Genomic DNA, 13611 nt, shown 5'->3' with positions numbered 1-13611 from the left:
AGATATTCAGAAGTACCTGAAAGGCTGTAATGCCTTGGAGCTCAGACACACATCCACTTAGCAAGCAGCTGCAAGGGCTTCAGATATTGCAGCCTCACCAGCTGCTGTTTATGACTAAGAAGTGCTCTCATGGTTCTTTTTAAAGTAACCTTTGGCAGAGGCGTGAAAACAAATGGCTGGGTTGGGAGATGAGTATAGTAAGTGCCACATCTGTTTGCTAAATGAACACACTGGTACTCCAGAAAATCTACTGCTCCTTCATTAAATCAAGGCTCTTTGTTAGAAAAGCTTTTTCACCAGGCATTGTGTATTTCATGGGATTTAGTGCCTTATAAATGCTGAAACCATCTATTATCACTGCATTCTCATGACATTACCTGTAAACCTGCCCAAAGCTGTAAAAGGATACTGTGATTTGTGATGGCATGCAACAAATCACACTCATTATGTCTCTCCCTTACTCTGCCTGATGACCACCTCTGCCAGGACTGTCAGGACACTGTGCTTTGCTGTGCAGCCCCTGGGCAGCCTTGACCTGCCTGAATTCCTTCCTTATCTAGAGCCAGCACCTCCAGAGCCACAGGTCAGAACAAGGCACCTCTGGAAATCAGGGGGTTCCCACTCCTGATTGCCAGTGTGTTCTTCGCCCTTCTGTTTCAACCCAAGACAACTTTTAGTGTTGGACAACTCTCTCTTTCCAGGCTTCTCTTCTCAAAGTGCTGGGTTGAAGGCTGCACAGACATGGGAAGTCCCCAAACAGCTCTCTGCAGAACTGCTTACAGTTCTGCTTGTACCCATGTTATCCAGCTGTTCTAAAAACCTCAGAGTTCTCCCAATAACCAGGAATAACAAAGGCTGTGACTGGGGTCTGAACTATGGAGACAAATATAATATGCAGAGGTAAATAATACAAATCAGTTTTAACTTTTTATAAACCATATTCTAGACCTGCACATCATTACTTGATTTCCTCTATACACTTGCAATAATTGTTAAAAGAATTATTAGGCTGTAAGGCCAATCTCCCCCAAGGCAAATAATGGCAGAATTATTTGTGTCTGGGGAACCTTATTTCACTTCTCTCCTACCTGTGTATTTTCTAAGTTAACTATTTCAAATGATAACATCTATCTAATTTTCCATTTATAACAACCCTATTATCTTAGTACAAATCTTCATATAGAGTATTTCAGGAGAGATCCTTTTCATGCATGCAGGTCTCATAACTTGATTGACAAATGCTAACATTAGTCATCAAATTCAATCCTCTTAGCCTAAAACTGCCTTTCAAAACTTGTAAACAATATTTGGAAGCAATTAAAGAGGAGTTTAGGTTGTCATTGTTTTGTGATGGCTTAGAGATACAGCAGTTAAATGATTAACAGAACCGAAAATACTATTTGAGTTCAAATAAGACAGTGTAAACAAGATAGTAAAATAAAAGAAGGTGGTATGACAGCACTGTGAACAAACACAAGCCTCATTCCAGATAACCAGGACTGTCCAAAAGCTGCTAAAAATGTTTAAAACTCCTCCTTTCCCTATGCTGTTCCCTATCTATATGTCTTTCACCTGAACTATAACTGTTAGACTCAGTCTCCAAATTGACTCAGTGAACCCCAAGTTGCTTAGCCATCTTCCTGGCACACTCCCAGCCTTGTTTCCTTTGAAGAGGGTTAGGGAAGAATTTTAAGCCAGGACTCCAACTTTTCTTCAGTTGTAAGAAGGCAGTTTAGTCCCTTAAGTGCTCAGGTGCTTGTTGCAGTTCAAACATCAAGCACAGCCTCTTTGAATTTTTGCATGAATAGCCATGTGCCAATCTTCACTTGGTGTTTTGAAAACTCTCAGCTACGAAGGGTTTTTTGCATGGTAAGTCCTTGTGGAATCAGTAACCTTTTTGTCTCTAAAGGCCATTGTGGGTAGTTTTTTTGGTTGATTTATTATTACAGAAAAATTCACAGAATCAGAGGGTCAGAGGCTGAACTACTCTCACTTTTAAGAAAAGAGTCATAGTTTATTGGCAGGGCACTCTCAAGGCACTTATGCCATTATAACTCATAGCACCACATTTTTAAGGTTTCTAGGGATATCAGCACTGAGCTCTGTACTCATGAAAGATTTTCTTTTTCCTCTCCCCATCAAAAAAAAGTTTAACTGCATTTTTTAATGTGATTTTGGTTTTAAATATGTAATGGTTGAACTTAAAACATTATTTTCAAAATAGTCAACTGTTTCATATGTCAGTGAAAGCACACAATCACTGTCCCTGATGTCCATGAATGTTTCTGTCCTCACAAAGAAGGATTTAGCAAGCTGAGATTCACTGACAAACATACAGGCATGTGTCACTGAGCCATGAGTCAAGCAATTGCTGATGCAATTAGAACTTAACCTTGGCCAACCTTACAAACTTATTATGAAGAATGGTACAAAATTAATAACACAGACAACAGAGCCAGAGAGTATTACATGAATCTAAAGCAGATGGCACTTCCCACTTCTTGCATCATTTCAACTAAAACAGAAAAGTCAAGACAAGCTGCTTGTTTGCTCTTCTCTAGTACCTCATTTGTTTTGCTATGTCTAAGGATCAGATTTGCTACAGAGGCTAAGCAGGAATTCTTGCTTAGCGAGAATTAACTTTTGGTTTTTCTAGTTGAGTTTTAAGACCCAGGTCAAGAACTGACACTGAAAACTGTACACCTAATTGGATGTCCTGGTCTCTACATGGATTTCTCTAGCAAGCCAATTACTACCACACAAACTTCAGGCACCCTTAAAACAACACACTTTTAATGATGCCAGCAATCTCAGACAAATACCTGTACTGTAGTTATTTTGGAGCCGACTGCTACTGAGCATGTCATACTTAAATCACAAAGAAAAAACTCTCAGAGGAAGTGACACCATTTACTTCCAGACACGGAGCTACATATGTCAAAAATAGCTTTACTGGAAGAAAAAAATCCAAAACATGATTTTGGGTAAAGTGTGTTCTTTCTAGACACATTCCATTTACATACTTTGCTGCCAGTTTTAAAAATGAACTTGGAAACTTGAGAAGTAACAAATCTATTCAGCTGCTTGTCAGAAAGATGGTTCACACGGCCAAACGGATGCTCATGAGTTTCTCAACCACAGAATGTTCTGAGTTGAAACAGACACAAAAGGATGAAAAAGTCCAACTCTTTAGTGAATGGCCTCTACAGGGACCAAACCCACAACCTTGGTGTTATTAGCACCATGCTTAATGCACTGAGCTAATTTGTTCAACTAAGGGATTTGGGCAGATAGGAAAATACCAATGTGAAAAAACAATAGCAAAACTTCATTTGGAGATGCCACAGGGTATATAGATTTCCTTATGTCTTTGGTTAGCTTGAATGTAAAACAGAAGAGAAAGCCTCTGTTTTCCCATGTGAAAGCTCAGATTGGTGTTTAAGGTGTTGAGATTTTTCTTCTTTGCTCATTATAGTAATACACAAATTAAAGAAAACCAAAACAGCTTAGGAGCATCTCAGTGAAGACTGATTACTGCAACCATATTTTTCTGTGCTCAGGTCTAGCTCCAAAACTGCATTACATAGATTTTCCCAAATCTATGAATGACTTTTAGCATCTGAAATAGCTTTATATAAGCCAACATTTTGTAAGTCTCAAAATTATCCTGTTTTAACTGAGACACAATCACTGCTATCCAAAAGTGCTTTCTTCTTTTGTCCCGAGTAGCTTGTTGAAAAGCAACTGCCCCTGTTGTGGGAAAAGGGTGGGGGCAGCCAGGGAAGCATGTTACTGCTTTAGCAATGACCATGCTGAAGTAGGAAAAATTTTTAATGAATAACATTTTACTTTTATTTAGAGAGGAGGAGGATGGAGAAAGCAGCAAGCCCAGATATATTCTGATTTGCGTTCCTGTGCTGTCCCTTTTCCCAAGGCAAAATGTTTAGCATACCCAAGATTAGTGATCTTGTTGGAACAAGACTGAGTGAAAGAAATACCTCAGCTTGTTACAACCCACTCTGTAATTCCTAGTCTCTAGAAAATTCCAGTAGTGTTACACTGGAATTGCTGTGATTACACCTATGTCTCAATTCCTATGAGATTTTTAATGTACATGCAGTGACCATGCATCTGGGAAGTTCAAAAGTATCAGTGGAATTGCCAGGAACTGCTGAAGTGTTCCCCTGTGCAACCTGTGGCCCATGCTCAGCAGCCTGACGGCAATAAATAGGCACAAAGCAAATCACTCAAGTGTCTTGGCCATCCAATCTGCCATAGATTACTGCAAAAGTTAACCTACACTTAAGTTCCAACCTTTTTCTCCTGGTGATGACAATGATCCATCATGTTGTTTTAATCAGGGATAGTAAAAAGCACAGAGAATATTTCCTCAAAGTAACTGCTGTCCTGTCATTTCTGGAACTACTGAGAATTATTCAAGCTTTCTCAGTATACTATTTCTCAGTAAACGAGTGAAACTAGTGAAAAGTTGTGTTGTAAACTAGTGAAAAGCAATAAAACAATGCTGTTTTATTGCCAAAGGAAATATGCATACTCTTCATGACACTGATGTTAAAAGGCTCACTTAGTATGGAGGGCTTACCAGCAACACTAAGAAATGCATTATGTTAGCATAATGTTATATAAATGACTTTTCTCCTCTGTCAAGCTGGCAATTTAGTAAGATGTCAAAAATATGCAGAGACAGGCTTAGCATCTTGAATCCCTTCTCTTACAGCCACCAAAAAGCCAGTCTCTGAAATAACAGGACACTTTAGACCCTGGCTCCATAGTGACCTTCCCACCAGGAGACTAATTGGTGGCACTAGCTGCCCTCAAAGTAGCCCAGGGCAAGGAAGGCAGAAAGAATATTGAATTCCAGATCTCATCTGAAACAGCCAGTCCAGGAATACTGTACTGACAAATTTACAGCAGCGTTGGAAGTAGGATGAGAACATGGCTTTGAATCCCTTTGGCCAACCTGGTTCTCAGCTGTTACTGCTACCTGTACAGGGGAGTGACAGGAGCTGCAGGTGAGGACTTTGCAGACCGTCATAAGGATGTGGCTGGGTGATGACTGAGGGGCCCAGAGCTGGCAGCTGTGAGTTCAAGTGGTTTAGCTCAGGCAGTCACTGGCAGTGAGGATTGTGTGAGCGCCAGGGGGGAAGCAGCAGTGGGAAGCTGGTGCTGAAGCAATGAAGCATGAGTCAGGTGGGTGAAATGCTCTGGTTTGATATTTTCCATGAGTAGAGGCCACTGTTTGTGAGGAGCTTTGTGTGTAGACTGCAAATAGTCTCTATCACAGTTGGAAATGTGGTGATTCATTGTGGTCACTGTGTTTCTACCATCACTTGTTTTCTTCCTTTTGGTATTCCTTATTTCATTGGGCTTTTTGTTTTCTGTTTCTTCCTGGGCTTTGACAATCCATGGCAGATAGACATGTCATCTTCCTTAGCCCTATATTTACACCATGTGGGAAAAAAAAAATAGTCCCCTAAGTGTTATTTTTTCTCTTTTTCATCCACCAAGCACCAGGGACCTGTATTTGTGTCTCTTGTAGATAGCCTGTGATGGGCTTGCAGCTGCTGGGGAGCACTTGCGGGTCCTAGGAGGCCGCCTGTCACTGGGCTCCTTCTCCTCTTCCTGCTAGGCAGGCTGTGGATCTGTGGGTCAGAGCAAAATAATCAGGACTTGAAACAGGTTCAAAGGAAACTTGGAACATAAAATTTGGCAACATCACCCAGGCAATTGGTGCTAGAATCTGACTAACTCCATTCCCTCAGGCGCTCTGCCAGTCTCTGCTGTGGCCTTTGCATATTTTCAGGCATAGACAAGTTAAAATACCAAAAAATATTTTGCAGTCTGTCACCATAAAAAGCTGAAAGATTGTGTGCAGTCCTTTAATTCAGGACTTTAAAGCATGGTAAGCACAGCCTCTTTTTTTTCCCAGTGTCTGCCGAGTGCATTTCAGAGGTTCTGAACCCAGCAGGGCTCTACTTCCAGGCAAAGGCAAGAAACTTAGCTGACAGGTTTTCCAACCATTTTCCCAAACACCTCCTTTCAATAATATGTCCCACATGGAAAATCCAGTTATGTTTTTCACCTGGAAATCTGATAGTTACACTTAAAACTTTCTTAAAATCTATTCTAGCTTAAAATAAAATACTGTATGACTAGAAAATAACTTTTTATCCAGCTGGCAAAAGTTTGACCAGCACTGGCAGAAAAGCAAGTGAGCAACTAGAAGAGCAGCTCTGGGGGATGAAGAAATATTCCAAGCAAAGAAATATGAGAGCCAAATGTACAAATGGGCCAAAATTTATAACACTGACTCAATAAAACAGCTTCAAATGTAAACATGTTTAAGAAGTGACCAATCAAAATCAGTGAATTACATTAACTGGAATGCATGGATTCAGTTTATAAAATTAGCAATATCTAATTCCTGGCACACATTAGCAATATCTAATCCCTGGCTAGTGAGCCATAACTGTAAGCATTTTTTATGACTGTAACATGGAGCAGAGCTAAATAGCACAGGGCTCGCATACCAGTGGTGGAATAAGAGATATGATGGTCAAAACAAACTGCAGTGCTTGGGAGGCACATAGAGCTGGTGAATATAGCTGGCAGCCAGAAAAAGGGTAAGAGCTGGGGACATTTGTGTTTACAAAGATGGATCTTGAACCTACTCAGGCAGGAACTAAAATAGTCCTATTCTATTCTATTCTATTCTATTCTATTCTATTCTATTCTATTCTATTCTATTCTATTCTATTCCATTCCATTCCATTCCATTCCATTCCATATGATGAACTGCAGCACATGTTGCCCTTGAGATAATAACAGCCTGATAATGAATGCTGTCTTTGAGGCCACTCTGAGATTTCACAGCAGTTCAGGATGTTGCCTTTACACTTGCATTTCCCATTTTTTTGTGATGGAATGACACCCTACTGGTGCTGATCCAATCCAGTGCCTGGCGACCAACACATGCCTCCATAGACTGTCACAATTACCTCCTCCCTCCCACCCCTTACAACTCTCAGCTTTTTAGGATTTTACCTGCTCAATGCAGTGCACTCTGCTTCTTCCTCCAGAATCTCCTGCTCCTCGTTGCTATGGTCCAGAGGTTTCAGCTCTGTAGAATGAGCCAGAAGGTGCAGAGAATCTTGTGGAGTTCTCGGAGCGGATGAAGTTAAAAGTCTTCCAAGTTAAATGGCTTTTATTGCTGTGGCTGATGCTTGAGCTGATATCCCATTTTTGTAGGCTCTCAAAAACTGGCAAATCCTGTGGCTTCCTTTTTTAATGTTCAGTTTGTGTCTGCTTGTGTACTTTCTTTGTTTCAGAGTACACTCAGGGAGTTGGTCAGTTTGGTACAAATTGCTCTTACTAACTTCTTCCTCACAGATTAATTATTCAACAGAAGTGGATGATGCCTAGCAGCAGTAGAGAGCACTACCTGATAGTTTAATGAGGATGCTGGCTCTTGCCTGCTGAGAGTTTGTACTGTGAGATAAGTAGCAAAGGAATAGGTACAGAAGGAGTACACACCAACAGTGCCATCAAGAATGACAAACAGCCCTACCAAGCACACCTGGAAGTCCTGCCAAACCAACCCAGCGGATACTGCTGGCTGATCATTACTACCTCACAGTAACACTGAGCTATCAGCTTCAGGCAACCTGTCACCCTCATCAACATTTTGCTCACACACCTGACTGAAAGAGATCAGCAGCATGCTTTGTTTCCAGGCAGGAGGGCCCTGTGCTTGGAATCTGCTCCTTAACAGCCTGTTTAAAAAGCAATAAAAATTGCGTGGATAGGCAAGATACCAGCCCAAGAGAGCTCATCTCTTCTGCATCTCCTGCTGTACTTACAAAATGAAATATTAAGCCTCCAGCTTAAGCAGTGTGAAGAATGGATGAGGGAAACAAATTAAAAGTTATATTAACTAGACATGAAGTGACCTTACCTATTAAAGTATGAAATACAGCAGCTACAGCGCCAGCCACAACCATGCACAAAACTGCTTTGGTCCTGTCTCTCTTGCTGTTCACAAACACCAGACCTACATTTTTGAAGTCACTCATGGGACCCGTGAAGAACTTCATCAGGGAGTATGCCAGCCCATAGCTGGCCAACATTTCCACAGCATCTTCCTTGACAGCAGCAATGCCCCTGTTCAATGCCTGTGGAAACACAGAAAGAGCAAATGATGTAGCGCATGTGGAAGGGTACCAAACACAATCTCCTGCATCTGGTTTCTGAAGGAACAAACAAGTTTAGCTGCCAATGTTTTCACCCCAAGCTGGACTTTATTTCTTTGGATTCAGCAGCAATAACTTGTGACCTGTGACACAGGCAAGATAATTCAATATGGATTAAATTCAGGTAGACTCAAAGATAAAGTAAATATCTACTTCTGAAGTATATAATGGAACTTCTGCCATACCAGAAGTCAGTCTCTTTGCTTTTTAGAGTAATTTTATGGCCTGGTAATAGTCATAGATAATACAAAACCACTGAAATACTGCTGTGAGGTTTCAGCCATGATTTCAACAGAACATAGTCCTTGCAGCTCATTTTTACAGGCAAAAGTTCTGACATACACTCAAAGTTAAGGAGCTAAAAATTTTTTCCATGTAACAAGCTTTTCACAATATTCTATGTAATTGCTGCAAATAGCTGATATTTGTCTATTACTTTCATTGTTTAATGAGGCCAAATATGCATGTGATTAAACATAACTGATCTCCTTTCATGTAGTTGACATATACATATTTGTGTATATGCAAATTTGTGTATTTGTATTTGACACCATATTCATTTATATGCCCTTGTAGGAAATTTAAAAATAACTACAGCACATATCTTTCAAGACATATTCAGGAACAACTAACTTACTAATTTATTCTAGGTCTGTGTTTAAGAAATGTCTGCCAATTAATTACTGAGAATTAGACATTAGTTTTATAACTAAGGTGAGCGGTAAAATAGATGTATAACATTTCTTCAGATTCCAGCTTGAACCAAAATGCTTCTAAAGTATTGAATAAAAATGACAGAAAGACAAATTTTATCTGCAGTGTGACAGCATCAATCATCTGGTACACTCAGCAAACTGTTGAAACAGTATTAGATTCAAAAAGCATGAAGGATGAAATATGATTTTGTTTTAACAAGTATTTAGTTCCTATGGGTTACAGCTGATGTGTGTTGACAGGGCCATGGCAGTGAGGCCAACCAGGAACATCTCTCCAAGCCACCACCCAAACCTCACTGACACTTACACAGTTCAAATACTCTTTTTATCTGAATGAAAAAACCAGCTAGAGTATCATCACGTAATTGTGGTGAAGTTCTTCCATTTCAAATGTAAGCACAAACTTTTTATTGCAGTTATTTGACTTTATTTGCCCTTCCAAAAATCATACAAGCAAGCAACTCCTATTGACTTGAAAAGAACCTGCATCCCTGATGTAGAAATGAGCCTTTTTCCTACTGTTCTTTTCCACTCTTTCTATAAGATATTCTTAATTTTTCAGACTAAAGCTGCACAGTCAACAGAGCAAAAAGCTGTAGAAAATACAAACTTCTCCACCTTTGATGTCTGCCAAATCTCTCTTTTAATGTGCTCTGACCTGAATGCCTGAAGCTCCAGATATTTTCATCTGTCTTGCTTCAGTTTGTTCCTTCCTGAAAGCACCATGTGTTACATATGAAATAGCTGCAGCTGCTATATGTGATTTTTCCTGGGATATAGATAATTCCATCTATTCCATTGATATCAGTTCAAATTATATTAAATCTGCTCATGCCAAAAGCACTAGTGTGTGCACAAAAGTGTATTCAAACAATTTGTGAAAGACTGTGGCCTCTGAAATGAATAGTCAAGTGTAGTTGTCTTTTGTGATGATACTTGTGATGGTGAAATAATCAGTTTCAAGGTGTATACAGAGTTACAATCTTCTAATTTAAACTTGTTAAAAAGATGCCTAATCTGCCAATTGCTATTGCCAGTAATAGACAAACAGCCTTCATTATGCCAAATAAAGTGTTCCTTGATCATGGCTCTTCCCCTCTTTTTTCTTCTGTCAAGAATGAAATATTTCTGGCAGCTTCAATTTAAAGAGAAACAGCTAACCAAAATCAGGCAGGCTAGTTTAGTAACTTCTCATCACATGTAAACAGCTGGATTATTTTCAGCAGTTTCACAAGCACAAGTGCTTTCTTCCTGCTTTGTACAAGTACAGAATACCAGAGTCAGTGGAGGATGGTAATCCACTTCTGACAAGGTCATGGTATAAACATGGCTTTAAGAAATAACTTTTTGTCGAAAGGCATGGCACTATGATCCCTCTGCAGAGAGAAACCTTTGCCTAGCACAGACCTCATGCCAGGGAAAACAGCTCCATATGACTCTGGCCCCAGGGTAACTAAGTTTTTCCATCTAAGTAGGACAGACAGAAAGACTTGAGCACTCGTCTTTCTCTCACTTTCTGGTTTTACTGATCTCTTTTGAATGAACAAATGACAGCCAAGTTGATAGCCTCTGAGTAATCTTCCCTGGAGACACCCTGTGTACCAGGTAAGGTAAACTGGCAAAATCCAAAAGGGACTTCTGCAAGAGATATGCTGCCATTAATTTTACTCCTGTGGAACGTGTGGCTGACATGATGAAATACTCTAGAGGCTAGCCCTGAAAAAGCAGTCCTTCTAAATGCTTCTTTGGAACGATCCTTAGGAAATGAACAGTCAATAGGGCTGTGTTTAGGGATGGTTTAGCTTCTGTAGCCTTTTCCTGTTTCACTTCAAGATGTCAATATAAAACTCTTCATCCTCAATTTTCAAACTCTATGAAAACTTGCATAGCTTTTCTACCCTATGTACTTCCAAATATTTTTGTTGCTGAAGCTGTTGATGCCATATTTGATAGCCTAAAATTCACAAGAAATCCCAGATAACTGATAAGCTGCTTCAGTGTGCAGTATGAAAGACACAGATACTTGATCTTTCATGGCATGCCACCCATGCAGTTGGCAATCTTCCAGTCTAATTTCCTGTTAGATTTCCAATTAAATCTGTCATAAAGGAAGGCAATATAAACCAGGGCAAGGCCTCCATTCTTTAATCTGACTCTATTTTGAACCCTTTTTGTGTGAACAGAAATCAATAAGGAAACTTCATCAGTAGCATCTGTATCACAAGCAAGCATCCCTCTGCAGAGATTTGTGTAGCTTGTTGGTGAAGTCACACAGAACTAGGCAGCAATAATACTAATGACAATATTTACCACAGCATGTTAGCTTGATCATAGACATTTCAGGTGTCATCCTACTTTGAACTGGCCTATTCATACCATACTTGATGGGATAACTAGGCAATCCAGATGCTGGAAGACAGGCAGATGTTGGTGACATCATCTTTGCCAGAATCCTAATGAACCACTAATCTAATACAGTAGTAGGTGAAAATGTCACAGTAAAGTGCAATTGATCAAATGTGATTAAAACAAAGCCATAGATATTGCTGATCCTTCCTCTAGAAATAACAGAAAAAACCCACAGAACAATTCCAGGCAGAGCACAGTCTGGTAGACACATGGACAGTTTAGCTGAAGTAAGTCATAGTCCTAAAACACTTCTCAAAAAAAGGCAGGCATCAAGATGCACTGTTACTTCTATGCAATGTCTTCTGTAACACATTTGTTACCACTAGAAAGATTAAATCTTTACTTGAGGACTGCTAGCAACTCTTTAAACCTTTTTTAAATGAATAATCGTGTGCTGTCTTTAATGTTCACTACAATCAGAGAGGAGCAGCATTTTTAAATTCCCATCCAGAAGATTCAAGTCAGAGGAATATCAAATACACTTAACAACATTGCAAGGCAGTAACCATATCTTCACAATTGGGTACTGCAGCTGGATTTAGCCTTTTAGAGGGAACTATTGAGACCTTTATCAAATTTCTAGGACATGCATAATGGATGAATCCAACAAACGTTTGCATGCAAATGCTGTGATTTGAAAAGCAACAGTTGTGAGAAAAATGTCAAAGGTCTAACTTGTCCTATTTTGCATGAACTTTTAGCACTATTCACTGATGTTGGCAGAAAAGGTTTGGTTCCAATCTAGGGCTACACACCTCCGTTGCCAAAAATTCAAAGGCTGTCTCTTAAGCTGGCTCCATAGAGTTTGACCATTATTCACATGATCCTCCCTTCCCAGAGACTACTGGATATTTTACTTAGTATTGATTCAAAAGTATAATTTTTTTTTTTTAAATCCACCAGGAAAGCAACATCTATTATACAAGTTTTCTTCTGCTTTTGAAACTGATTATTACCTACACACTACCTACATTTCACTAATCTGTATCTAACTATGCAACACTTTCTACTTCATTTGAAGTTAAATACTGATTGTGCAGTCAATACTTGACACCAGTGCATGTGTTTTAAACAGGAGGATGTAAAATCCAAGAAATGTAATTTTTGTCAATGCTCAATATTGCTTATTTCAGAAAAGCAGAATGTGACATAATGGAAGCTGGCATGTTCCTACAGCTTGTTTGAAACTGGGACTCTGCCTGAGATGTTTTCAAGCCTGTCCAAGCTAGTTATCTACTTACAGGTGACATCAAAAACCTGCTCTATTTGGCAAGATCTTGGCCAAATGTACATTTGGTTCAGCAAACATTTGTAATGTGTTGCCCTTCCCTGCACAAATCTTTCTTCCTACCTGGTATTCCCTAAGAAAATGAAGAGAACCAAAGTGTTCACTTAAAGAGCAAGCTGATGTAGGGGACAGTCTATCTCCCATATCTCTCTCCTGATGACTCTTGGCTGAGTTTTCATTTACTAAATCCTGTCCCATTGAAATATTCTGCCTCAAAGGTACCAGCTGGCTCTGGCTGTTCTGCCTCCCACTGTCACCACTGCAGGAGCTGTGCTGCCAGAAGGACAGACCTCTGACAGATCTGATGCTCTGAAAGCATGGCATAATTGAATTGCTGTGTAGGTGTTACCTGAGCACTGCTGCATCTCTGCTTCTGGACGGGTTTTTCATAAACACAGGAGCCCCCATGGGCAATCTGAGATAAACAGGTAGTTTTTTACCTCTGAACAGGCCTGTGTAAGACTTCCATGGACACAGGTATAGAAGTGAGAGAAAACTGGGGAAAAATAACACACACACATTTATTTGGGCACAAGAAGATTGCCCATACTGTATGAAGACAGCTCTGCAATGGTAGAGGGAGTCAGACCTTGTCTCTTGAGGATTATGACTGAAGAGTGTTTATTCTTTTGGGTCTTTCTGGGGGGAGTTGATGTTTGTTTTGTTTTGTTCTGCAGTGCTTTTACCCTAATTCAGTATCTCTAATTTTGGGTCAGCATCTGTTGTAGTTCATGTGTCAGATGTCTGAAATGCCATCTGAGGTCAATTAGTATTAAAATACTTCACTTTCCCCCTGCTCTCCCTACTGAAGCTAGCTGTGGGAGAACAGCCAGTCACCCCTGTTCACAGCGCTCTAAGTGCTGACATTAGTTCCACAAATGATCCCAGTCCTCAGCAAGAGACCAGAGCTCTGAACCCCACCTTAAGG

At 40.0% G+C, this 13611-nt stretch overlaps 1 protein-coding gene across 1 annotated transcript in view; it reads right to left on the bottom strand.

Annotated features, from left to right (window-relative positions):
- The window catches only part of ANKH (ANKH inorganic pyrophosphate transport regulator), a 106749-nt gene that overhangs the window by 42769 nt on the left and 50369 nt on the right, over window positions 1-13611 (bottom strand). The window contains exon 2 of the mRNA XM_058032973.1: window positions 7976-8192. Coding sequence (XP_057888956.1) covers window positions 7976-8192 — 217 coding nt within the window. The remainder of the gene's footprint in view (window positions 1-7975; window positions 8193-13611) is intronic.

This window comes from Melospiza georgiana, chromosome 1 (assembly GCF_028018845.1).
Source record: "Melospiza georgiana isolate bMelGeo1 chromosome 1, bMelGeo1.pri, whole genome shotgun sequence".
NCBI classification, from domain to species: Eukaryota; Metazoa; Chordata; class Aves; order Passeriformes; family Passerellidae; genus Melospiza; species Melospiza georgiana.
Note: the sequence above shows the minus strand (reverse complement) of the source record. Positions and strands in the feature narration are given on the sequence as shown.